The sequence below is a fragment of the Peromyscus maniculatus genome, chromosome 19 (genome assembly GCF_049852395.1).
Source record: "Peromyscus maniculatus bairdii isolate BWxNUB_F1_BW_parent chromosome 19, HU_Pman_BW_mat_3.1, whole genome shotgun sequence".
In the NCBI taxonomy this organism is placed as follows: Eukaryota; Metazoa; Chordata; class Mammalia; order Rodentia; family Cricetidae; genus Peromyscus; species Peromyscus maniculatus.
Genome location: NC_134870.1, coordinates 5,728,782 through 5,756,571, shown reverse-complemented (window position 1 = coordinate 5,756,571; position 27,790 = coordinate 5,728,782). Strand labels below are relative to the sequence as shown.

The 27,790-nt window shown below is 42.6% G+C and overlaps 2 protein-coding genes across 4 annotated transcripts in view; one reads left to right on the top strand and one right to left on the bottom strand.

Annotated features, from left to right (window-relative positions):
• Positions 1 to 27,790, bottom strand: part of Psma8 (proteasome 20S subunit alpha 8) — a 49,958-nt gene that overhangs the window by 9,762 nt on the left and 12,406 nt on the right. Inside the window, exons 2-4 of the mRNA XM_006983042.4 lie at positions 18,104 to 18,230; positions 9,131 to 9,255; positions 5,161 to 5,283 (exon numbers count right to left, since the gene is read on the bottom strand). Of these exons, the coding sequence (XP_006983104.1) occupies positions 5,161 to 5,283; positions 9,131 to 9,255; positions 18,104 to 18,230 (375 nt within the window). The remainder of the gene's footprint in view (positions 1 to 5,160; positions 5,284 to 9,130; positions 9,256 to 18,103; positions 18,231 to 27,790) is intronic.
• The window catches only part of Ss18 (SS18 subunit of BAF chromatin remodeling complex), a 130,910-nt gene continuing 109,672 nt past the window's right edge, over positions 6,553 to 27,790 (top strand). Inside the window, exon 1 of one of the 3 annotated variants that reach the window (XM_076554764.1) lies at positions 6,553 to 6,633. The gene's annotated coding sequence lies outside the window, so the exon portion shown is untranslated. The remainder of the gene's footprint in view (positions 6,634 to 27,790) is intronic. The other 2 variants (XM_042264348.2, XM_076554762.1) reach the window with 2 other exon arrangements.

The window sequence follows — 27,790 nt, the reverse complement described above, 5'->3', positions numbered from 1 at the left end:
CTGAGTCAGCTTGCAGGCCTGAAGAGACTCAGTTATGGAACCCATCTGTTCTTGAAGCAGGAGGTAGTTAGTTGCACAGTCATTGAACAATTCACTTTGGATTGGTTGCTCTAAGATTATCTCCTACCCCTGAACTACAGAATTAGTTATAAGTTTGCCAAGCTTCGTGGTCATCCTGATCTAAAAGGTCTTTGATAGACAATGTGGGGTAGCCCTGATAGGGACTTGTACTCCTTACATGTAACAAACCTGCTGGTGTCATGAAATCACAAAGTTCAGGCCACATTGTCCAGACCCAGAGGCAGTTCCATCCAGGCAACTGTGATTTACCACTGTTTCCAGACACCAGGACTGAACTCTTAACTCCAGGGCTTCTGGATTCCCTACCACTAGGCGCAAGCGTGCTTTTGAGCCCGTGTCTCTCCTTGATGCCAGTCTCCGGGTTGTAGGACTCCTCTGCGGCACTGGACATGGCTGCTATGTGGGAGGCTGAGCTAATGGAGGCCACAGGTCCCTGCATGGCCGGCTGTCGCCAGATAAAAACTCCCACTGGACACTGAACGTGATAACTGGCAGGGTGATATGGAGCTGGCAAACTCTCCTTGGAGTGGCCAGTCAAACTGGTGATGTACAAGCAGATCGACAGCAGACTTTCAGACAGCAAGGGACACACCCAGAATGACTCCCACCCAACTCAGATTCATTTTCCATTCTACCCATCCTGGCCTTCTTTTCCAGATTGTCAGCCTTTTGTTCCATGACACTCGGGTTTCCTTGCCAACCATGGAAGGTGCAATAGTTTTATACTCTATTACTTGAGATATAATACCATATCTCAAGCTTTTGAGACACCCCTTCTCTCATAATGAGTCTTACCATTATCCTGCAGTTCTGAACTAGGCACAGTGGATCTGAAGAGACCTTCTGAGATAAAGAGATGGACCTCAACTCAGGATTCCCATGAGGGCTGACAGTCTCACAGGAACAGTCCTGAGATGAGACATGGTGAACATCTGGCTACCAGATCTCTTTGTCCAAGGATGAAGTGGAGAATGCTTCTCACAGTTACACAAACATTAAGTTGGGGAGGTCTATGAAAATAACTATTACCTCCTGGAGCGGGGGTTGCAGATCATATTTTGAGAACTGCACTTTATACTTTATATCTGATTTGGTTAAATACTTTAGGCCCATCAACTGGTATATAGAAATGATTTGATACACATCTGTTTTAAAGTTCCATCGTAGCAAGTCCCCTGGAGAGAGCTGTCCATAACTCACCTAACACACCACATGGGCTTGTCCTTCTCTAACACCTGGAATGTAACAGCTTTGTTCTAGGGACTTCTACCCCCAGTGCCCAGAACAGGTCTTGGCGAACAGATCTCGGTCCTGTCGTTGAAGAAACCCAAAGCATTGCCAAACAGGCTGCGGGAAGGGCTCCCTTGCATCTGTATTCTCAACTAGCCAGTATTCCATGTCTGTGCTCCTCTTCACAGTCACCAAAAACAAAACTAGTGCTGCTTTCTTCCTCATCACTTATTCTTGGGGGGGGCGGGATTTCAAAGCTTATGAACAGGAACATATAATGAACAATTAACAGTATATTCTTTCTCTCCATGCATGAACTATTAACACTGAGATATGTGTCATGCTTTTTTCCATTTATACACATGCGCATGCACACACACACACAATTTGTGTTATAGCTACCACATTTTATCTCTGTAACTCAGCATCTACCACATTAACACAAGAATATTCTTTAAAAAATTTACATTCATTTATTTATTGTGTGGATACGAATCTGTGTTGGGGGTGGAGGTCAGAGGATAACTTGAAGGAGTTGGCGTTATTCCAACAGGTGGGTCCTGTAGATGTAACTTGAATCATATCATGAGACTTAGCGGCAAGCATCTTTACCTCCTGAGCTGTCTTAGCAGGCCCAGACAGTCCTATTTGACTACATTATACTTAACACATCCAGGAAATGTCACAGTGTTATCTCATATATCTCTCCAAAATGTCCTTTGAGTCTATTCTTCCCCATCCAGAATGCTGTCAACAATTATGGTTCACCTTCATCTTTTTTGATTCCTCTAAATTAGAAAGGTCCCCCTGTATTTATTCTGTCTTTCAATAGCATGAGCAGACGATTTTGCAGTCTGGACATATCTGATTGTTCCTTCCTGTTCAGACTCAGGTTAGACCCAACGGCATGGATGCACCAGAGAAGACACTGCATCAGTGAGGAGACCCATGCGTCACTTCAACCATTGTGACGGCTACTCTGCTCAACTTGACTGCATCTAGAATTAACTAAAACCCAAGTGGCTGGGGACACCTGTCAGGGTTTTTTTCTGAATTAAATCATCTGAACTGTGAAGACCCACTTGTTGGCGTCTGGGCCACATCTTTTTGTGGCAGTCTATATAAAGGCCATGGAAGAAGGAAGCTCTTACTCTTTGCCTGCTTGTCCTCACTCTCGCTGGCAAATCTATTCTTTCACTGGTACTAGAGCCTGCTTCCTCAGGACCCTGGCATATACTGAAGATCAGTGGAGACATCCATTCTTATAGAGTGAACAACTACTGGATTCTTGGACTTTGTTGGTAGACAGCCATTGTTGGATTACCTGGACCACAGTCTGCAAGTCACTCTAATAAATCCAAATCAAGTCTTGTTTGATACTGAGCACAGTCTCTAAGTTCCCAAGGTGTGTGTGGAGAATGTTTCTTTAGAGAACATAAGCTCACTGAACTAGAACTGAGACTGCCATTGGACTCTGGCAGACACCAGAAAAGAGTATACTTCAAATCCACATCACTGGTGAAGTTTCAAGCAATTTGAAAATTCTGTCATTTTCCTAACTAACAGGAGACAAAACATCTTTTCTGGATGTCCTCAGACATTAGACAAACTAAAACAAAAGACATTTATGCAAACTTGAAACTACTCTGTTATATTAGAATGGACAGTAATGATATAAAGATAACTGTGAACAGAAGATAGCAAGCTCCAAAAACATTCAAGACTGACCCTATAACCACTGGCTTTGTTTAGGACAATGATTGGAAGACACAGAAACCAAGTAAGGGCCGGTGAGAGGGCTCTTCAGGGACAGGCACTTGCTGCCAGGCCTGAAAAACCTGAGTTTGATCCTCAGGACCCAGAAAATAGAAGATGAGAACTGACTCCTGAAGGCTGACCTGTAATCTCCACATATTTACCCCACATATAAATAAATAAATAAATAAATAAATAAATAAATAAATAAATAAATAAATAAATGTAATAAAAATTTAAAAAAGAAAGCACAGATCAAAAGATTTCTGACTGGCAGGATGAAATACCAGAATTTTTCATAGGTAAACCCACAGCTTCTGACGACTAGCTTACCTAGGCAGATGGAAAGGTGTGCAGCTGATAGGAGCACTCTTATTTTGATGACTAGCTAACCTAGGCAGATGGAAAGGTGTGCAGCTGATAGGAGCACTCTTATTTTGACAGCTAACCTAGGCAGATGGAAAGGTGTGCAGCTGATAGGAGCACTCTTATTTTGATGACTAGCTAACCTAGGCAGATGGAAAGGTGTGCAGCTGATAGGAGCATTCTTATTTTGATGACTAGCTAACCTAGGCAGATGGAAAGGTGTGAGGCTGATAGCAGCACTCTTATTTTGGCTGTGAGATTATACTCTGCTGCTTTACTGGTCTCTGAGTTAGAAAACAGTGAGGCAGGCTTTTTCTTTTGTGTCACCAACCAGCTCCCGAATCATGACACAGAGACTTGTTATTAGTTATGAATGCTTGGCCTTAGCTTAGGCTCACTTCTTGCTAGCTCTTATAACTTAACCTGTTTCTCTTACTATGTAGCTGAGGATGAGCTTGAACTTCTAGACTTCCTGCACCCACTTTCTGAGGGCTGAGATAGCTGGTTCCTGGAATCAAACCCAGGACTCCATGCATACTGGGCAAATACTCTGCTCTCAGTCAAATTATTTACTTATTGCAGATAATAAAGACCATGGTAGTGTTTCCCCTATTCATTTCTTTGGCTTTAAATCCTTATAATATAAACTCAATGTGAAATTATTTGAAGCCTGAGTACTTAGCTTTTAATAACTGAGTTCAAATCACTCATATTACATTCTGTAGTTGTAGTCTTATTCTTATCCATGGCAGTTCATGGAAACTCACTGCTGGAAACTCCTGCTTCTATCTCTGGGCCTTTGTGTTTGATGAGTACGCCATTGAGGAAGGTGCTAGTTGGGTACTGAAACAAGAATAACTTACACAGAAAAACAATTCTACTTACGGTATGAAGATTACTACTGTACACTAACACATGGTAAGTATCAGAGGTTATGGTTGTCTGACTCTCCTAGGGTGGAGGGCGTGGCATTGGAGAGACGACTCCGAAGTTAAGAGCGAGCCCACATGACGGCTCACAGCAGTTGCAGAGGATCTGATGCCCTCTTCTGCCTCTGAGAGCACTGGGCATGCATAGAGCACACAGACAGACATGCAGACAAACATCCACACACATAAAAATAGATAACTAAAATACATATGTATTAAAAACAATAGTGGACACATGAAACATTTCACTATGGAAACCAGACTCAGAAAGACAAATGTTACACTCCCCTGCCCCCCAAACATGAAAGTGGGGTTGCTAACTAGGGGTGGGAAGAAACAGGAAGGGTAAGGAAAGAAAGACGAATAGAGTCCAATGATACTCATGTGTGATAACGTTAACAGAACTCAAACTTCAGTGTGGTTTTAATTCATCTCTTTAGGGTTTTGTTGTTTTGTTTTGTTTTTCTGAGACAAAAATCTCACTCAGGCTGACCTGAAACTCACTATGTAACCCTGGCTACCCTTGAACTCCTACCAATTATCTGTCCCCAGCTTCCTAAAAGCTGGCATTACAGGCATGCTCCACCATCACTGGTTTAAACCAAGGTCTTTTACTATCTGAAACCATCATTTCTGAGAAGCTACAATCTATTGTTCATGTCATAGTCAATATTTTAATGCAACATAATTCTGTCATGTCCCTGAAAGCAATAAAATATTTACATTTATTTCAATTTTGCAATAAATTAGTGCATTCATCCAACAACTTCTATGAAAAATGAACAAATTCATTACTCACCTTCCAAGCATGGTAAGTACCAGAGGGGTCTGTCTGATACAATCTTGGAATACCATCATCATCAAAGCCTACAATTAAGGCTGAAATACCAAATGGTCTTCGTCCATTGCTCTGTGTATATTTCTAAAAAGTAAAATTTATTTAACACTGTCTTAGTTACTATTCTATTACTGTGAAGAGACATCACGACCAAGACAATTTTTATAAATAAAAGCATTTAGTTGGGGGCTCGCTTACAGTTTCAGAGGCTTAGTCCATTGTCATCATGGCAGGGAGCATGGCAGCATGCAGGCAGACATGGTGCTGGAGAAGGATCTAAGAGCTACATCCTGATCCACAAGCTGGGGGCTGGGGGGAGGGGAGAGAGAGACTGGGCCTGGCAGGGGCTTCTAAAATCCCAAAGCCCAGCCTCTGCGATACACCTACTCCAACAAGGCCACACCTCCTGATCGTTATGATCCTTCAGACAGTGTCCTCCCTGGTGCCGTGCACTTGTATCTAGGAGCCTCTGGGGGCCATTACTCAAACCTCCACAGAACACGTGACACTGATCAGATACAATTCTAGCAAATAAAGCATCACAATTATCTACTCTTCTGATTCTTTTTAAGAATATTTTCAGTATTTTTAATTCTGTACATGTGTGTGTTCATGTGGGAATGTACATGTGAGGGACCCTCAGAGGCCAGAGTGCACAGCACTCCCTGGAGCTGCAGTTACAGGTAGTTATGAGCTGCTAGGAACCAAACCCCAGTCCTCTAGAAGAGCAGTAAGTGCTCTTAACCACTGAGTCAGATATGTGGCCTTACTGGAATAGATGTGGCCTTGTCGGAGAAAGTGTGACACTGGAGGAGAGGCTTTGAGGTTTCATAAGTCCATGCCAGCCCCAGTTCTCTCTCCTTGCTTCCTGCAGATCAGGGTGTCGAATTCTCAGCTACTTCTCCAGCATCATGTCTGCCTGTGTACTGTGGGGCTCTCCACCATGACAATGGACTAAGTCTCTAAAACTGTAAACTAGCCCCAATTGAATGCTTTATTTAATAAGACCTGCCATGGTCCTGGTGTCTCTGCACCACATAACTAAGACAGTACAGTCTCTGTGACCCAGCAGAGGCCAGGCCATTTGTTTTGCTGTCAGGGAAGCTGAGTTAATGAGCTGTGCTTTGGAAGCACAGCCTTGTTTGCCTTGAGGGACACTGCAGTTATTGTCAGGGACTACTCCTCCTTGATAATATTGCATCAAGTGTGCTCTGTTCACTGTGCACTGTGTCATCTCCTTCAGTCCCAAAGAAAAGGGATCTTTTGTTTCACACACATTTCCCCCACAGACAATGCAACATTGAAACCAATTATATTTCTTATTACTTTCATAACAGGAAACTTCCTAAATTTGTGCTCCGAAGAGGCCATTCTCACTGAGACTTGTCCTATGAAGAGGCAGCCCTGACAGAAGGCTAAGGACTGAATACACAGGTAACTTTACTTAACTCTGTGGCTGGATGTAGCTCTGTATAATTCTGTGGTTGAAACAGCTTTTTAGTGACTTTCTTTCAGTCTTACCTACATATAGGATCTATTTTCTCATTTTCAAGTTTATTATATTTCATGTTTTGCAAGCAAAGTTTGATTTTGAATGCAAACAACTGAGCTATAAACATAAATATCTTTTTTTAAAACAGGGGTTACATTTCATTCCTCTGTACTGTCTAATGTTTCTAGTCTGCACTGAGGTATAAAGTAGATGCATTTATAAATTATCTTAACATACTTGTTCAATCTTTTCATTTTAGTGAAAAGGTCATATAAACAAGGGTGAACGTGTGAAGTGAGCATGTGCTATCCCTGGCCCAGAGGCCCAATCCTCCCCAGTGGCAATCTCACTGTCACAGACTTAAACTGTTTCCACAGTCTGTTCAAAGTCTTGATTTCTCCACGAGAGATCTTAAGAACCACACTTAAGAACTTTGTGTGTATGCTGCTCTGTGTCTTGCTTTTTAACAACTGGGAAAACTGAAACAAAATTCAAAAGTAGCAATACAAAAATTCTGGAATATCTTAAGTAACAAAGCTTTTAAAAACAGAGTGATTTAAGCCGGGCGGTGGTGGTGCATGCCTTTAATCCCAGCACTCGGGAAGCAGAGCCAGGTGGATCTCTGTGAGTTCGAGGCCAGCCTGGACTACCAAGTGAGTTCCAGGAAAGGTGCAAAGCTACACAGAGAAACCCTGTCTCAAAAAAACAAAAACAAAAACAAAACAAAACAAACAAACAAAAAAACCAGAGTGATTTGATATATATCATTCATCTCAAAACTTTAGTATTTGGATTTACAAAGAGTCTATGAAAAAAATCTCCATGCAGAACCAGGGTACCTGCTCTGTCAGAGCAGCCAGAGGCGAAGGGCAGAGAGCAGGTGCAGCTACCACGCATGCTCATGTGAGGAGATGCAAAGGAACAGTAAAGGCAGTGAGATAGAGAAGAGCTGGGATTCAACTTTAAAGTTACAGCTCTTTCGGAATACTCTTAAGAACTTAACAGAAAATATGATATGCGTCACACAAAATGTCCTAACTACAGAGAAGAACCAAATCTTGTCTTTTGTAGGATAATGAATGGAGCTGGGAACAGTCATATTAAGTGACTTGTGCTAGTCTCAAAGACAAAATGATACATTTTCTCTTATTTTTGGCTCATGTTTTATATAAACACATAGAGTCATGTATGTACATGACATGAAAGTGGGAGAGAAAGTGCGTAGAGGAACAAACGGGATTACGGGGTGGGGGGCAGGTGATAGGGCAGACATGGAGGAATTTACTCAATATACCATATATATCTCCATGAGTATCCTTAAATTCAGAAACAGGGTGGAAAGGGGAATGTAGGCCTGGTGAGATGCCAAGCCTGACCTGAGTTTTGTCACCAGGACCCACCTGCAGGTTGGCTTCCATATGTGCACTGTGACACAGCCCCCGGCCCCAGAATAAGTCAGTGTAATAAAAAAAATATGTTTTAAAAAGAAGATAAAGTGACACAATCTGTACAGTGAGCATTCTGTTCAGGTTAGGTGGAAAAACAATGTTTCTGTTTAAGGACAGTTTGCACAAGTGGAAATGAAGAGTGGACCAAGATGTGGGAAATTCCATCTCACTAACTATAAAACACAAAGCAGCTGTTACATTACACAGCACTCACTAACAAAAGAAAGAAAGATGAAAAACTCCATTGATGAACCCTTCAGCACAGCTGGTTGCACAATGAAAACTGGTTCAATCTTTCTAGAAAGCAGTTTGGCACATAGAGTAAGAGCCTTACACTCAACTATGATGTCCAATCTAGGAACCCCCTACTAAAACTGAGCAGTATAATTTTAAAAAGAAAAACAAGCCATAATCAAAACAGAATAATGTTAGGGTAGCAGGAAGACGAAGAAAGAAATGGGGTGATGCCCATTTTCAAATGCCCATCAGAGATGGTCACAGTTTCTAACATTAGAGAGGCAAGAGAATGTCCAGGAAGGAGGCTGTGCTACCACACACAGAGACAGTCTGCAAACAGCAAGTGAAAACTCAGCCCTGCGTGCACACTTACGCTTGGCTGTCAAGGGTATGGCGATGATCAGAAGAGAGCACATCTAAACCTGATCGGGGGTATTTTGGTTTGCAGGTGAGATAATGTATATTTCTTTGGAAAACTTTAAGGAATGATATTTTTGTTGTGTTTCGACAAGTATAAAAATTTCCTTTGAAAATTTGACACTCTCTTAAAAAATGTATAACTCCAAGAATTGAAACTGATTTTGATTTCTGGTGATTAATGCAACCCACTTTACCCAAATAAGTGAATGAAGTAATTCTGAGACTGAATAAGGAATTTAACACAGGAGACTAAATGCTTGGAGCTATTGCAGTATTTCTATGACAGGGCCAATGACATTGGAAAATAGAAATTGTGTTAAGAGTATCTGCTCACCTGCTTTAAAGTTGCTATGAAGCGAGTTATATACTCCACAGTGACTGGATCCTCCACCGTAAGCTTATGGCTCTGGCACTCGACCCGTGCTCTGTTTATCACTACCCTAGCATCAGCTGTCAGACCTGGAAAACAGTCCAAACTCAAAAGTCTATACATGTCTCAACATGCATTTTCCTTGTCAAAGGTTTTAGTTGCCAATTCTTTCTTATGGCATCCCATCTCTTCAACACCACCTTCAAAAAGAACTAGAAACTGCACATGCCTTCACTGTGATGGATTTCCTTTAAAGACTTGGCTTCACACATCCCTGCTTCATTTATAAAGGAAATAGTAAATGGCTTAGTTTCAACACTATTAGTAAGCTGCATTTTTTTTTTCCTTATGAGAGCAAGGACAGTACTCTGTCCTGAAGTACATCCACTTTGAATTCAAATTACACTTGATAAAACTAGGACATATCACTTCTCAATTTTTTGTCAAAATGAAAACTTTGAAAATCAAGGATATTAAGACTGAGCTTCTGAAATAGCCAAAAACTTCATCCAAACAATTCTCAGCCTGTCTATAAGCAGACAGTATGTGTTCTAGTCGGAGACTGACTGCAGCATGTAACTGACAGATTGATTGTTTGGACAAATTAAGGACGACACTGGTATTTGACTGTTCTACAGCCATTTTGCTTCTTTCACCACTTTTTTAAAAAAAGATTTATTTTATTTTGAAGTGTGTATGTGTGTGTGTGCGCGCGCGCACACACACACATGCATGCGCCAGTGTGAATGCAGTGACCAAAAGAGGAAGAAAAGTACAGTGGATCCTCTGGAGATGGACCTAAAAGCAGCGTGAGCTATCTTGGACAGTTGCTGGGAACAAACTCAAGTCTCTGTAAAAGTACTGCATACTCTTAATTGCTGAGCCACCTCTCCAGACCTTTTTCATTACTCCTTTAGTACTAACTAGACTGTACCCCAAATTCACACAAACATGTTGGAAACAGGCACTTCTCACATAGCCGTTGTTCTTTTTCCATCACAAGCATTTACCTTCCCCATCATTGTCAAACCCTGTTGCTACATACACTTGGATCCTCACCCCATGAAACAGGAGGGCAGGCAGAAAATGGAGCTGTCTGATATGCCCTGGTTTAAATCACCCTGACACAGGTCAAGTATGAACTGATTAAAGGGAGAGAGAGTAATTCTCTGTACACTAGTTATCTAAGAGAAAGGACTAGCTAGCAATGGCCTAATCTTGCCCTGGGTTATCGTTTTATGAAACTGAAATAGTTCAGATAAGCTACATGAGATGCGCCCTCCTTGCCATGTGAATATGGTCCACAGCTAGAGAAAGGTTAACTTTAAAATGCTTAGAGTGGGCTGGGGAGGCCGCTCCACAGGTGAATGCTTGCTGCACAGACATAGCAAAATCAACTTTGACTTGGTGCTGGCAGGCTACACGTGTCAAGGTCATGCCAAGTCCCTGCTAGATTTAACACTTGTGAAAACAGTGTTCTTGTTCCATGTCACCAGGACACTGTGACTTGCCTGGTGATTGTGGTTTCAGTTCCCTGAGCTCCAGCAGCTGGGCTGGAAGGCAAGCTGTTTCCTACTTCCCTGAGCATTTTGTTGCTCTTTGCACTCTAGCATCTCTTTATGATTCCTGGTGTCCTTCTTTTCTCTTTCCTGAAAGATGTTTGCAACTCCAACTATTCTTACTCACAGGGCTGCATGGAGAGTTTCTTTTTCTTTTTCTTTCTTTCTTTTTTTTTCTTTTCTTTCTTTCTTTTTTTTTCTTTTTTGATACAGGGTTTCTGTGTGTAGCCCTGGCTGTCCAGGAACTGGCTCTGTAGATCAGGCTGGCCTCAAACTCAGAGATCTGCCTGCCTCTGCCTCCTGAGCGCTGGGATTAAAGGCATGTGCCTCCACACCCGGCTGAGAGACATGTTTGCTAATCTGGCATCTCATTCCAGATACCATTTCAACTCAATATGTCTAGCAATTTTTTTTATAGATCCTATAGGGTTTTCTACATATGAGATTATCCTTCCTGTGATCAAAGATGATTTTCATTTCTTTCTGAACAGTTGGGCTGTTTTATTTCTTACTCTTGACTAATTACTCAGATAGAACATGCATTACTATATTGAATGGCAATGATAAAGGAGGTGCCCTTGCCTGTTCCTGACTCTAGAGGTGAAGTTTCAGTTGTTCACCAATGAATATATCAACTGAGTATTTTACATGTGGTAGTTTGAAAGAAAATGGCCCCCAAAGAGTGGCACTATTAGGAGGTATGACTTTGTTGGAGTGGGTGTGGCCTTGGAGGAAGTATGTTACTGTGAAGGCGGGCTTTGAGGTCTCATATATGCTCAAGTTACTTCCCAGTGTCTCAGTTCACTTCCTGTTGCCTTTGGATTAAGATGCAGAAATCTTCACCACATCTGCCTGCATACCACCATACTCCCAGCCTCCATGCTCCCTGCCATGATGATTATGGACTAAACCTCTGAAACTGTAAGCTGCCACCTCAGTTAAAAGGTTTCCTTTATAAGAGTTGCTGTGGTCATGGTGTCTCTTCACAGCACTAGAAACCCTAAGATATCACATATAGCTTAATTGTGCTGAGGCATATTTCTAATTTGTTGTGTTTCTTTTTAACTAAGAAAGAGTACTGAATGATACCAAATGCATTTTTTCTGTATCAGTTGATGTAATCAAGTAGTTCTCCCTTCGACCTGCATTTCCTGGCAATTTAGAAACAGACTCATCATCTTCAGACATCTGTTGAGCTGTCTTCTGAATAACTAGGTAATTTGTGTGCTTCAAGGAATTTTGTTAGCACTTAATGGTACATATATTCTCTTAAAACCTTTGGATTCTGTGCAAGGAGAAGCAATGACCCATTTTCATTTCTCATTTTAATCGAGAAATAGTTTTATTTAGTTTCTTAATTTTGTTCACCTTTTCAAAAATCACTTTTTGTTTTAATTTTCTATTATCTCTCTGTTCTGTTTATTTCAGGTGTAACAGTGGCTTTGGGTTTACTCTGTTCTGCATTTGCAGTATACAGGAGCTGTTCATAAAAAGATTCAGTGTTTACTTCATTTTCCTCTTAGCACTGTTTTTAAATACATCCCATAAGTTTTGATGCTGTTGATGCTCATTATTACTTCCCTCAAGATGTTTACCAATTTCACTTACGGTGGCTATTTACTTATTTGTTTGTTTTCTCCACGGCAGTTTAGAACTACATTGTTTAATTGATATATATTGTGCATTTTAAGTTTGCCTTCAGCTATTGATGTCTGATTTCATTCCACTTTAAGCAGAAAAGATATTAAATATGATTTCAATCTTTTATATTTGTCAAGAATTGATTTGTGACCATTACGAGGCACAACAGGATAAAGGTTCTTTGCTCAATGAGTATTTTAAGTGTCAATATAAAATCCCTGTTTAAAAAAATTAGAAACTGAGCCAAAAAAATGATGAGGCGATGAGGCATGTTGTTGGGAATCAAGGATACCTTGGGTGAATGTATGGAGAGAGAATGGGAGTCCTGAATGAATGTGTATTGCATAGCTGTGTCAAGGATCCATGCCTGAGACTCATGGGAATCGGCACAGCCTTCCTCCAAAGTCAGGCTCTGAGTGATGGCAAAGCCTTCCTCGGGTCCAAATATAAGTGTTGCCAGTACGGGCAGGTGGGAGTGTTTAGGAACAAGTGGCTAGTGTATGTGAGGACTAGCAAATGCAGCTTCCTCCATGTTTGCAGCTGGAGACTGTTTTGCTATAGATCCCTCCTACTGAGAGCAGCTGACTCCTCCCCCAGTGCCACCATAACAACTGTTTTGAGGTTCCAGCTACAGTGGTTAGTGTGGCTCCCTCACAGCACACAGCACACCAACCCCAGCCTTTCTGTACATGTCTCTGTCCTTTCTTCATTCCCTTGGTCCCTTTAGTCAGATTAAGGTGCCAAGCCATGCAGAGTGCAGGAACATGTTTTATTCAGTGAAGAAAGGCATATATGCATGGAAAAATATATTCAGTATCATCAGCCCTGAGGAAATATAAGTTCAATCCACCGTCAGAAATCACTGCAGACTTAAAAGAATGGTCAAAAATTGCAACAAAATCAAATGCTACTGTGTATGCAGAAAAACTGAATAATTCACATAGTGATGGTGGGAAGGTAAAACAATACAGCCACTTCTACAATTTGGCAGTGTTTGGACGCTAAAGCTATATTACCATACAACCCAGCAACTCTACTGTTTCTATTCCAGAGAAATGAAACCCCACATTCCCATAGACACCTACCCCAAATGTTCACATTTATCTATAAAAAGCAGAAATTAGGAGGGCCCAAAGATAAGTAGGCAACCTGTTGACAAAGTGGCTCATTCATACCATGCAGCACTACCCAACAACAATAGTGGCTCATTCATACCATGCAGCACTATCCAACAACAATAGTGGCTCATTCACACCATGCAGCACTACCCAACAGCAATAGTGGCTCATTCATACCATGCAGCACTACCCAACAGCAATAGTGGCTCATTCATACCATGCAGCACTACCCAACAGCAATAGTGGCTCATTCATACCATGCAGCACTACCCTACAATAAAAGCAAAAGCCGCTCCTGATACACCCGACAACTTGGGTGACTAAGAAGAATGATGCAGAATGAACAAGGACCGTCTGAAAAGGTCCATGTGCTATTTCATTCATATAAGATTCAAAATGACAGACTACAGAAACAGATAGATTAGTGGCTGACAGGTTAGAAAAGGGGAAAGGACTAGCATGAGTTACCTTGTTAAAGGAGGAGTAGGGCCTTGAATGCAGTAGGAACAGCACGAATGAATCTACAGGTGGGGTAAGTGCAACCAAACTCCTGAAAGTACCTGTTCTAGAGAAATGAAACCTCTGCTTCCACAAACACACGCACACAAATGTCCATACCTTATCTGTAATGTACAAATCCTGGAAATGGCCCAAACACCCTGCAGTGGCCAAGCTGTTAGAGGTGGTGCATTCATACAATACACTACTGCTAGACACGGCATGCACATGTAAATGAATGCATGTAAAGCTGCTGAAATCTCAGCAGTTTCACACTGGCATGTGCAAATACAAACTTGATGGTTTTAAGGATGGTATCACTGAGGCAAATTGGGGAAATATAAAAGACTTCGCTGTTTCTTAGCAATTTCTCATGACTGTTTGTTTGTTCCTTTGTTTGTTTTGAGACAGGGTTTCTTTGTGTAACCCTGGCTGTCCTGGAACTCACTCTGTAGACCAGGCTGGCCTCAAACTCAGAGATCCACCTGCCTCGGCCTCCTGAGTGCTGGGATTAAAGGTGTGCACCACCACCACCCGTCATGACTCTTTACCTATAAAACTTACAAAATATTATGGGACAGGAAATGGTTCAGCTGCAAAGCACCTGCATCACAAGCATAAAGATCTGAGTTAAGCTCCCTGCATTCACATGAAAGCTGGGCGCAGGTAGAAATCTCTGTAACCCTAGTGCTGGAGGAAGCAGACACAAGCTGATCCCAGAGCCCTGAATGCTGGAACTCACTATGTGGACCACCAGGCTGGCCTTGAGCCTGCAGAGACCCACCTGCCTCTGCTTATTGAGTGCTGGGATCAAAGGCATGCAAAAAAGATATGATGGAAAAGCAATAAAGGGAGATTTCCAACATCGACCTCAAGCTTCCACATGCATGCAAACACATGTGCATGCACAAACACAGGCATATACCACACACACACACACACACACACACACACACACACACACACGCAGATACACACAGTGATACACAATGAGTATCTCAATGGTAGAGTGCTTGCCTGGCATAGGGCTTCTTAAAACTTTCCCCACTGATGACCCCTTTTTACCAGAGAAATTTTTACATGACCCATATACATAGATATATAAAAAAAAGTACACAAACCAATCTTTACTGACAACAATTCTTTGTTAAACATATAATTTTATTATTAAAAGAAAGCAAATCTGCATACTAATGAGAGATAGCTGTTTTGTTTATTTTCATACAAACAAGTCTTGGCTGAATAACTGTGGACCACAGAGCAGTGTTAGCCCCTTTCAAGAGTTGATCGATATCTTGATTTTCTAACTATCAATGCTGAGAAGGCAATTTCATATAAATACATAGAACAAAATGATAGATATATATTTAATGTAATTTCAGGTATAACTGGAAATTCTGTGCTGACTAGACTAAGACAATACAGCGTTCTATTGCTGGGAAGACACACTGTGACCAAGGCAACTCTTATAAAAGAAAGCATTTAACTGGAGAGTTGCTTACAGTTTCAGAGGTTTAGTAAGTTATCATGGTGATGGGGAGCATGGCATCATGCAGGCAGGTGCTGAAGCAGTAGTTGAGAGCTATACCCTGATCCTCAGGGAGAAAGGTAGCGAGAGACTGGGGTCCTGGCATGGGCTTTTGTGCTGTGGGATGTCTTTCTCTATGCTGCGAGTATGTGTTGCTTTGACTGGTTGATAAATAAAGCTGTTTGGCCTATGGCAAGTCAGGTGATAGCCAGGCAGGAAATCCAGGAAAGAGACAGGAAGAGGAAGGCTCAGTCAGGAGTCACCAGCCAGACACAGAGGAAGCAAGATGAGAAGGCAGAACTGAGAAAAGGTATCAAGCCATGTGGCTAAACATAAATAAGAATTATGGGTTAATTTAAGTGTAAGAGCTGGTCAGTAATAAGCCTGAGCTAATGGTCAGCAGTAATAATTAATATAAGCCTCTGTGTGTTTACTTGGATCAAGCAGCTACAAGACGCAGGAGGGAGAGATTTGTCCAACCACAGGGCCAGGCAGGACCAGATAAAACTTCCCACTACACTTTTGAAACCTCAAAACCCACTGTCAGTGACATATTCCCTCCAACAATGCCACACCTTATAATCCTCCTCAAGTAGTGCCACTCCATGACGAACAAGCATTCAAAAATATGAGCCTACAGGGGGTCCATTCTTATCCAAACCACATGAACTAAACCAAATTCATTGAATGACTTTTTTTTTAATGAAACTCAACATTTCAAACAACTTTTAAAACCAAACATTCTAAAGCCGGGCGTGGTGGCGCACGCCTTTAATCCCAGCACTCGGGAGGCAGAGCCAGGCGGATCTTTGTGAGTTCGAGGCCAGCCTGGGCTACCAAGTGAGCTCCAGGAAAGGCGCAAAGCTACACAGAGAAACCCTGTCTCGAAAAAACCAAAAAAAAAAAAAAAAAAAAAAACCAAACATTCTAACACATACAATTCAAAGGCACACTAATTTTGTGGAATGGTGGTAGAAAATATTCTTTCTTTTCCATAATGTATGCTACCACAAGTGTAAAAAGCCTTGCACATATATATGCACACTCAGGTGCTTCAGTGTAATGGTGGTGGTGGCTGGTGACATGCACAGTGCAAATGATGTGTGTTCACGTGTCTTCACATCCAAGTCTGCAGAGCTGCCCCATGCAATACAGGCAAGCACTTCCAAAGGCAGCTCTCACCCATTATCTGTTTTATTCTCAGTTAATTTCTGTTTGTCATGTGCCTTTTGGCTCTTTTGGGGGGCTTGTCACCCAGCTCCCAAATAATTCACACACGTAGTCTTATTCTTAATTATAAATGTCTGGCCTTAGCTTGACTTGTTGCTAGCCAGCTTTACTTAACTTTAAATTATCCCATCTAGCTTTTGCTTCTGGGCTTGTACCTTTCTCAACTTTTGTACACCTTTCTTTCTTACCCCATTGCTGGTTGTGTAGCTGGGTTGCTGGCCCCTGATGTCCTCCTCTTTCTCTGGCTACTCCCTTCTTCCCTCCCAGATTTCTCTTTCTATTTATCCTCTCTGCCTACCAGCCCTGCCTATCCTTTCTCCTGCCTTGCTATTGGCTGTCCAGTTCTTTATTAGATGATCAGGTGTTTTAGACAGGCAAAGTAACACAGCCTCACAGAGTTAAACAAATGTAACACACCCACAGTTTAAGAAGATGAGACTTAGCATGTAAGAGGCTAATCTGTAGCCCAGCATACACAAATGTATCTCTCCCTCTTTCCCTCCCTCTCTTTTTCCTAAACTGGGGCTGAAGAGATGGCTCACCAATTAAGAGGTCATACTTCTCTTGCGCAACACCAAATTCTGTTACCTACACCCATGTCAGACAGCTCACAACTCCAGCTGCAAGGAAGCTGACAACCTCTTCTGGCCTCTGCAGGGACCTGCACTTATATGCAGAACCCCACATACATATACATATAATACAAATAAAAATAAGTAAATGGAGTCTTAAAATTCTATAAAGTCTATGAATTTTAAGTTCTATAAGTTATAAGTAAGGAGAAATCTATCTTTACATTTGTGCTTTATTATCAAAGATCACTGTAAGTGTGGTGTTTGAAAGAAAAATGGCCCACATATGGAGTGTACTATTAGGAGGCATGGCCTTGTTGGAGTAGGAGTGGCCTTGTTGGAGGAAGTGTGTCACTGTGGGGGTGGGCTTTAATGTCTCCTTTGCTCAAGTTTCACCCAGTGTGGCACAAGTTGCTTCTGCTTCCTGCAGATCAAGTTGTAGAACTCTCAGCTCCTTCTCCAGCACCATGTCTGAGTGCATACAGCCAATGTCTCACTATGATGATAATGGACTAAACCTCTGCAACTCTAAGTGAGCCCCCTCAATTAAATGTTTCCCTGTTGCCATGGTGATGGTGTCTCTTCACAGCAATAGAAACCCTAACTAAGACAATAAGAAGTCCCGACTGATAGAGCTGAGGCCATTTAAATACCTGTGACACTGTATTTGGACAGAAACGGGGGACGACTGCATACATTGTATAAATCCAGCAAACCCGGCAGAGGGACAGCTGTGTTACCCAGCTCACTACATTATAATCCTGTCCACACCACTGGATGTCTGTGCGTACCTGCAAAAGCCATGCAGACATGGTCATCAAGGGCACATATTTTCCTCACAGTTCTTTCATCCTGAAGCTTGGCCACTGATTTTTTTTCCACCCCAAGCACAACTATATTAGTTCCTCGAATTCCAACCTGTAAAGCGATTTTTAAAAAGTAAATTTAAAATTAAAACTGAGCAATTATTCTAATACAGGACAAACAGTTAAAGGATTTCTCTTAAACACTTGATAAAATGAAAAAGGAGCCATCTAGGCAATGAGATGCACAGACACTGGCTGACTGGATGCCTAGTCCCCAGCCTCAAGGAAAGTAAGACAAATAGGTAGAAATTACAAAGAAAATACAATCAGTGGTGAATCTATGTAAGAGTCTTAATCTCCCCCAAACATGTAAAAATGATACCTAAATATACAACTTCAGGGAGAATGACAGAAGATGCCGATAAGCCAAGCAAATCAGTATTAGCAGGACAATACGGATGAAGGCTTCTATTAATGGATAGAAGCCCAGGCCTGGGAGACAACCCTTTGAGTAAGACACTTGCTGAATGAGAGTGAAGACAGCATCCAGGTGAAAGGCCAGGCATGTCTGCAAGTGGCCATAGCCCCTGGTGGACAGAGAAAGGTCGATCCCAGCAACAGCTGCCTTGCCAGCAGCCTAGCTGAAAGGGCAGGTGTCTGGTTCAGGGAGAGACCCTCTCTCAAGACAAGGTAGAAAGCAGTGGAATAAGGTGCCAGACAGTCTCCTCTGACCTCCACATACACAGGTACAGGCACACACACCTGCACACTCGTGTGCGTACACTACACAGACAGCACAGACACAAGAGGCAAGAACTCTTTTAAAAATGTTCCCTACTTGTTAGTTTAAAATATGATTACAATGGAATAGAACAGCTCTGAACTATAGCTTACTTTTCCTGGTTTGGTCTGACAGAATGATTGAATGCTTTTGTACAAAAATCAGAGCCTTAAAAACAAGGATTTGGTGAGATTGTAAAATGGTGTGCCACTTTGGCAAAACAGTTTGGTGGTTGGTCAAAATGCAAAACACTGTTACTCTGTTACTCAACAATTCTACCCTTAGGAATAAATCCTCAAACTACTGAAAATGTGCACCTATGAAACATGTACATGAAGGTTTACAGCAGTGTGTTGCTAATAGTAAAAAAGTTAAAACAACTCAAATAGCTATCAAATACTGGAGAGAAATAAAATGTGGCTTATTCATACAATAGAATATTATTAAGACATAAAAATGAACGAGAAACTGACAGATTAAATGACTTTGGTGAACCTTCATAATTTCATTTGTAGATCTTTCCATTTCTAATTTATAAATACATTTGGGGTTATAAATTATAAATGTACTGCCTCCTGTCAACATTGTATACTTCTATTTGATGATTTCTGTGTCAAACATTCTATGGAAATGTTTCCAAGTATTTTCTGTATTAACTGTGAATGAATAGAACAAAATAAATTGCCTGTGATGAAAAAAAAATATGATTACATCAAGGTATGGGACTGAGGGAGGAGTTCAGTGATTCAGCACTTGCGCAACAAGTAAAGGCCCTGGGTTCAAACCTCAACAACAACAAAAAAGTTCAGCAGATAAAATACCACAAAAGCTCTCCCATGTAGCTCAAATTTAGAGGCCCAAGAATTAGGGGCTTACTGTACCCCAGTACCTATATTGAAATGCAGATCCCATGTATTAGAACACAGGGCCTTTGGGAGCTGATAATATCCTAAAGGTGAAACATTAACAAACTGAATTAGTATCTGTAATCGTTAATATTGTTTTTTTTTTTTTTTTTTTTTTTTTTTTGGTTTTTTCGAGACAGGGTTTCTCTGTGTAGCTTTGCGCCTTTCCTGGAACTCACTTGGTAGACCAGGCTGGCCTCGAACTCACAGAGATCCGCCTGCCTCTGCCTCCCGAGTGCTGGGATTAAAGGCGTGCGCCACCACCGCCCGGCTGTAATCGTTAATATTGTTAACAGGCATTAAAATCACATAGGAGATATGTCTATAGGTATACCTGGGAAGGATTATGTAGATTAAATTAAATGAGATAGGAAGACCCCAACATAATTGTGGGTGGCACTATTCTTATGGGCTGGGTTCCTGGACTGAACAAAAAGAACAAAATAAACTAAGCACAGGCACCCACTGCTCTCTGATTAGGTTTTTGTTTGTTTGTTTTTTATTTTTTTGTTTTTCAAAACAGGGTTTCTCTGTGTAACAGTCCTGACTCTCCTGGAACTCGCTCTGTAGACCAGGCTGGCCTTGAGCTCACTGAGATTCACCTGCCTCTCGCTCCTGAGTGCTGGGATTAAAAGTATGCACCACCACTGCCCAGGCTTTTTTTTTTTTTTTTAACATATTTTTATTTAGTTTATGTGAGGGGGCATGCTCATGCCAATGCCATGTATACACGTGGAGATCACAGGACAGCTTTCGTGACTGAGTTCTCTCCTACCACGCTGTGGTTCCTGGGGGTTGAACTCAGAGTATCAGGCTTGGCAGGAAGCACCTTTGCCTACAAAGTCACCCCACAGGCCTGTTCTCTGCCTCCTGAATGTGGATGCAGTGCTCAGCTGCTTCTAGCTCCTGCCAATGTGACTTCCCCACCATGAAAGACTGTCCCCCGGACTGTGACCCAGAAGAAACCCTTCCTTTCTGAAGCTGCTTAAGTCAGGAACTTTGTCCCGAGAACAAAACAAGGAACAAGGGTGAGGCATTTGTGCTTCCATACAAATTTTAAGACTTTTTTTTTCTTTTTATTTATTCTTCTCTCATACAATACATCTAGACTGCAGTTTCCCCTCCTTCCACTTCTCCCAATTCCCACCCATCAACCCACTTCCCCTCTCCCCTGGATCCACTGCTCCTCCATTTCCCTTCAGAAAAGAGCAGGCCTCCCAGGGATAGCAACTGAATACTACATAACAAGATTCAATAAGACTAGGCACAAACCCTCATATCAAGGCTGGATGAGGCAACCTAGTAGGACAAAAAGGGTCCCAAGAGCAGACAAGAGTCCGAGATACAGCCGGGTGGTGGTGGCGCACGCCTTTAATCCCAGCACTTGGGAGGCAGAGGCAGGCGGATCTCTGTGAGATCCAGGCCAGCATGGTCTAAAAAGTGAGATCCAGGACAGGCACCAAAACTACACAGAGAAACCCTGTCACACACACACACACACACACACAAAAAAAAAAACACCAGTAATAATAATTAAAAAAAAAAAAAAGAGAGAGTGTGAGAGACCCCCAACTCCCACTGTTAGGAGTCCCACAAAAACCCAAAGTTAAACAATCACAATATGTGCATGTGCACAGACCCATGCAGGCTCCATGACTGTCCCTTCAGTCTCTGTGAGTCCCTGTGAGCTCTGCTTAGTTGATTATGTGGGTCATGTTCTGGGGTCCTCAACACTCTGGTTCCTACAATCCTTCCTCCCCTCTTGCTTCATGTTTTTCGAGCTCCACCTAATGTTTGGTGTGGGTCTCTGAATATGCTCCCATAAAACTCTCTTTCCCTATTTTTGTGAAGAATATTGGAATTTTGATAATGGCTAACCATTTCCACTATATTAATTCTTCCAATCCACAACTTAAGAGTTTTAAGTGTCTTTTTTGTTTCTTCTGCTTCAAAGATTTCACTGTAGAGGTCTTCTTCCTTGGTCTGTTCTAAAGGGTTTCGTTTATTATTTATTTGACAAAGAGTTTCACTACACAGCACTAGCTTATCTCAAACTCTATGCAGACCAGCCTAGTCTCAAACTCAAGAAACCTGCCTCTGCCTCTTCCTCTGAGTTCATATGACACACCCCTGCCCCCTTCTAATGCATGGGATTGTTTCCCCGGATTTTTTTCTCGGGTTGTTTGTTATTGGTACACGGAAAGGCTGACTTTTATATGCTAATTTTCTACTCTGCCACTTGGCTGAATGTGTTCATCAGCTTAAGAATTTTCTCGTGGAAACTTTAGGGTCTCAAGTATAAAAATCGGGTCATCTGCAAATAAGGTTACTTTGACTTCTTTTCCTGTTTGTCTCCCTTATTTAATTCTTATCTTACCACCCTAGGTAAGACGTGGAGCACTATATTGCATAAAAGTAGAGAAAGTAGATGCATTTGTCTTGTTCCTGATTTGAGTTGTTCCCCATGTACTGTGATTCTAGCTCCAGGTTCTCTCTCTCTCTCTCTCTCTCTCTCTCTCTCTCTCTCTCTCTCTCTCTCTCTCTCTCTCTCTCTCTCACACACACACACACACACACACACACACACACACACACACACACACTCATGTTCAGATAGGTTCCTTCTAGTCTCAAGGCTTTTATCACCAAGAGATACTGGATTTTGTTAAAAAGTCTTCTCTGCATCTACTGAAAATAAAACAATCATGTGATTTTTGTCCTTGAGTCCATTTATTTTTTTTTCTATTTTGCTCACTTTTGTATTTGTTCTTTGAGAATTATAAAAAGTGCATTTTGTTCATATTCATCCCTCTGTTTCCAACTCATTCTAGATCCACCCTGCTTCCCTACCCACCCAACTTTCTGTCTTCCCCTTTCAACCCATTTTAGTCCAATTTGCTCATATTCTCTTGGGTGTCTGGCCACCCTTCTGGAGTATGGTTGACCTATCAGGGGCCACATCCTTAAAGAAAACTGACTTTCCTTTCCCTAGAAGTTATCAACGCCAATCACCACACAGCTAAGAGTGGGGCTTTGTGCTCATCTTCCCCTCTCCATGCTGGGATTTTGTCTGCTTGAGCTTACATAGGTCTTGTTCAAGCTATCATAACCATTATTGAGTTCATATGTACAACTGCCCTGTTATGTCCAGAAAACATTGTTTACTTGAAGTCATCAACCACCTCTGGCTCTTAGAATCTTTCCTCCCCCTCTTCTACAACCAATTCCTGATCTTTGTGAGGAGGGTATGTGATACAGAAGTCACATTTAGGGCTGAATATTCCACAGTATCTACTTTTTTGCACCTTGGCTAGTTGTGGATATCTGTGTTAATCACCATGCACTAGCAAAAGAAGCTTTTCCTTCTAGGGTTGAGAGATGCACTAATCTATGGGTACAACAATAAGCTACTAGGAGTTGTTTTAATAATATGCCCATTTAACAAAACAATAGCAGTAGGTTCTCCCCTAGGACCTAGGACCTAACCAGCCACAGGTTCTTGGCCCAGATAACAGTGCCACATATGGGCTTCATCGTGTGGAGCAAGCAGTAGAGGTTCCTCCCGTGCCATTTGTGCCAGTCCTGCATCAGTGAGCATGTCTTACCAAGCTGGCCATTAGTCTAGCTCACACAATTCACAATGAATGTGCCCAATCAAATCCATCTGATTTCAGAAGTTAAGCAGAGTCGGTCTTGGTTAGTACTTGGATGGGAGTCTATTTATTTCCTATCACATTACTGCTTTGTTCATACTGAACCATCCCAGAATCTCCTGAATAAGTCAATGTGACCATGATGAACGAACTTTTTGATGTGTTTGTGGATTGAGTTTGCAAGTCTTTTATGAAAAAATTTTTTTTATCTATCTTCATCAGAGAGATTGGTCTCTAATTTTCCTTTCTGTCATCTCAGAGTGATACTGGCTTTGTAAGTAGAGTTTGGAAGCATTCCTTTCTTTTCTAATTTATGAAATAGCTTGAGAAACAGTGATGTTAGGTTGTCTTTAATGGTCTAGAATTCAGCAGTGAATCCATCTAGGCCTGAACTTTTTCAGTTAAGAGAATTTTTTATTACTGTTTCAATCTTGTCATATTATAGATCTGGTTATATTGTCTATATTATCATGGCTTAATTTTGTTAAGTTATATACAACTACTTTTCTAATCTAATCTGATATTACATCTTTAACAGTCCTAGTGATTTTCTGAATTTCACTGGCATGTCTTTTTATCTCCAGTCTTATTAATTTGGATATTTGAATACAAGTATTTAATGTACACTGAACATACTCTCCATACCTCACCCCCTTCTGTGAATCGAATGAGGAATGCTCCCTAAAGGCTTGGCTATTTGAACACAGGTCTCCAGTTGGTAGCCTGTTTGGAGAGGTTTAGAAGGCACAGCCTCGGTAGGGGGAGTGTGTCCCTGGGAGGGGCTCTGAGAGTTTATAACTTGGCCTCACTTCTCATTCATCTGTTCTGCTTCATGCTGTGGTTTGAAGATCTGTGCTCTCAGCTTCCCACTACCATGCCTGCCATGTGTTGTTCTGTCTCCCTCCTTTGATGGACTCAGATCTCTCTGGAACTGTAAGCAAAAAATGGGCACTTTATTCCACATGTTGCCTTGGTCATAGTAGTTTATAGAACAACAGAAAAGCAAGTAATACATCCTGTTTCTTCACTTAAAAGGTCTTGTGTTGTCCATGTCAGTCTCAACATCACTATGTAGGAGCTGAGGATGACTGTAACTTCTGACATCACTATCTAGAAACTGAGGATGACTGTAACTTCTGACATCACTATGTAGAAGCTGAGGATGATCATAAATTCTGACATCACTATGTAGTAGCTGAGAATGATCGTAACTTCTGTTTCTATGTCTGTCTCTCTCTCAAGGGCTGTACTTTGGGAGTATACTACCATTCCTGGTTTATGGGATGCTGGCAATCAAACTCAGGGACTCATCAGCCTAGGAAGGCACTTTAGCAGTTACATCCCAGACCTCTTTCATTCTTTTTTTTTTCTTTTTCTTTTTGATTTTTCAAGACAGGGTTTCTCCGTGTAGCTTTGTGCCTTTCCTGGAACTCACTTTGTAGCCAAGGCTGGGCTTGAACTCACAGAGATCCACCTGGTTCTGCCTCCTGAGTGCTGGGATTAAAGGCGTGCGCCACTACCGCCAGCGACCTCTTTCATTCTTTCAGTTAGTTTGGCTAAAGATTTGTACATAATGTCTACCTATCTTTTCAGTTATTTACAAATCCTTAGCCAAACTAACTGAAAGAATCTACATTTTTTATATTTCATAAATTTCTGCTCTGATCTTAATTATTTTTTTCCATTTTTTCAAGACAGGGTTTCTCTGTGTATCCCTGGCTGTCCTAAAACTCACTCTGTAGACCAGGCTGGCCTTGAACTCGGGGATCTCCTGCCTCTGCCTCCCTGGTGCTAAGATTAAAGGCATGTGCCACCATGTCCAGCTTAATTATTTCTCTCTATTGAGTTTGGGTTTCTTCCAAGGCTCTAAGATTCATCATTAAGTTCTTTATTTTTTTAAGTTCATATAAAAACAGAAACTCTATAAACTATATAAAGGTGTTTATTAATTTGCTAAGTCAATATTGCTTTTCTGTAGCAAAATATATGGAATATATTACATTTCTCCTCTAATTTCTGAGAAAAAATGTTTTCTTGTATACTGAAATAAGAAAATCATCCTTTCATTTTCCAGCTTTATGTCACTTGAATTTTATAGTTTATAAAACTTAACTTCACAATCCACTAACTATAAGACTGTTATCTTCCCTTTATATCTTTTTTAACTTTTATTGATTCTTCGTGGACTTCACATCATGCATTCCAATTCCACTTATATCCCTGTTCCCTCACATCTGCCCTCTGCCCTTGCAACCTCCCCCTAAAACAAAACCAAACTTAAAAGAAAAAAACAAAAATCGATCCAAACAAGAATAAAAACAAGTAAGATTCTCCTAGTGGAAGCTGAAGTGTGGCCGCTTGAGCCACATACTTTACCCTTTAGTCCATACATGCTTACTTGTCACTGCTATGAGTCATTGGTGTGGCTTGAGGTCTCTGGTTTCTGCTATGCCACCAATAAAAGGCTCTCACTGGGGCTCCTCTCAGATACCCTGTTGTCCTGTGTCATGGGGATCCTACTGTTTTGGATCTGTAGGTTTGTCCCCTTCATATGCTCCAACAGTTCATAGATTCGGTGGTGCCGGTTCTGGGCCTGGGTGATGGCTGGGTTGGTCAGCTCACTAGCTTTCCCTCACAGTCACTACCTGATGAGCTCTCCAGCACTGCCTCAGCTAGCTCACCCAATGCAGCCTACAGCAAGAAGCAGGGCCCTTGGGCCCTCAGACCCAGGTTCCCTTCACTCATACCGCCAGAGCCAGCTCTACTGTTTTGTCCAGGAAAGGTGCAGGGCCCTCTCTCCCAGTTGCTGTAAGAGGTCATACGAATGGGGGCAGGGTCAGCTCTCCTGCTCTCATGCCCTCAGGGTGGCTCACCTGTGTCCCTGACATCAGGGTCAGCTCCAGTGTGCTACCAGACAGGAAGCAGAGGCTGCTCTCTCCTGCACTGCAGCCGGTGAGGGTCAGGGTTAGCTCTCCTGCTCCTGTGACCCCAGGGTCTGCTCTCTCACCTGCTGCCGGTGGTGATGGGTGAGGGAGGGAGAGCGCCACATGGCTGACGAGGTGTATGGGGTCAACTCTCCTGCTCTCATACCTTCAGGGATGGCTCACCTCTGCCCATCACCACAGGGCCAGCTCCAGTGTGCTTCCTAGGTGAGGTGCATGCCTATGGTGAGGGGTGAGGTCATCTTTCCCAAATCGGGGGGTGGGGGGGGGAGTTGAGCTCTCCCCTGAGGGGTAGGGCCAGCTTGCCTGCTGCAATAGCCAGAGACCAGCAGGACCAGCCATCCCAGGGCCAATGAAGGGCAGGGCTGGCTCAGCACAACATGGTTCCAACGACCCTCCTCCACTCCCCACCCCAGGGCTAACACCAACCATGGACATCACCGGAGACCTCAGCTGCAGCAGTTCCATAGACTCAGACAAGGCCCTTGTGACAGGTTGGGGCCCAGATGCCACCATGGCTCCAGTGGCAGCACAGGGCACTCAGATCAGCACGGGCCAGCAGCAGAATGGCCCCCAGGCATCAACATGGTTCCAGATGACTGGCCAGACCCCAGGCATCCGCAGAGCCCTCAGTGGTAACTGGAGCCACGGATACCACCCTTGACTCTGGCCTCCAACAGGGCTACGAATCCAGACATGAAGTCTCCATGGCTTCAGGTGGCAGCACTGGCCACCCAAATCCACCTCGCACCAGCAGTGGCACAGCCTTCGACAACAACATGGTCACAGGTTGTGGCCCAGACCCTAGGCATCAACATGGGCCAGGAACACCAATACAGACCCTGGCTGCAGCAAAACCATGGACCCAACACAGTCCTTGGCAGCAGCCCAGGCTAGGTTATCACCATGGCCACAGTGGCCATGTAGGCCACCCAGACTGGCATGGCCCCAGCACAGCCCTTGGACAACAATGTGGCCCCACTATGGCCCCTGCACAGCACCTCCCCCACCCACAGACACCAACTCAGGCCTCCTCAGCTGCTCTAAAACCCAAGATCAAGACCTTGGTCATAGCCCAGGCCTGGGCATCTCCTTGGATTTGAGTGACCAGCTGGGCATTCATGTCAGCCTGCTCCTCACCACCATTCCACCTCTCTCTCTCTCTTCCACCTCCCCACCCAGAACTCTCTTACCACAATGGTGCCCAAACACCCAGCACCAGGGCTCTTGGTTGGGTCACAGGAGGTGCTCAATTGAATACTGCCCAGGGGCCCAAGGCATGGTGTGGGGCTGTAACCTTTCCTCTCTCCCATGCCCAGCCCAGAGACCGTGGGCAGTACTTGGTATGGTACCTGACTGCATGGCACCCCAAAAGTCTGGGAAGGTGGGGG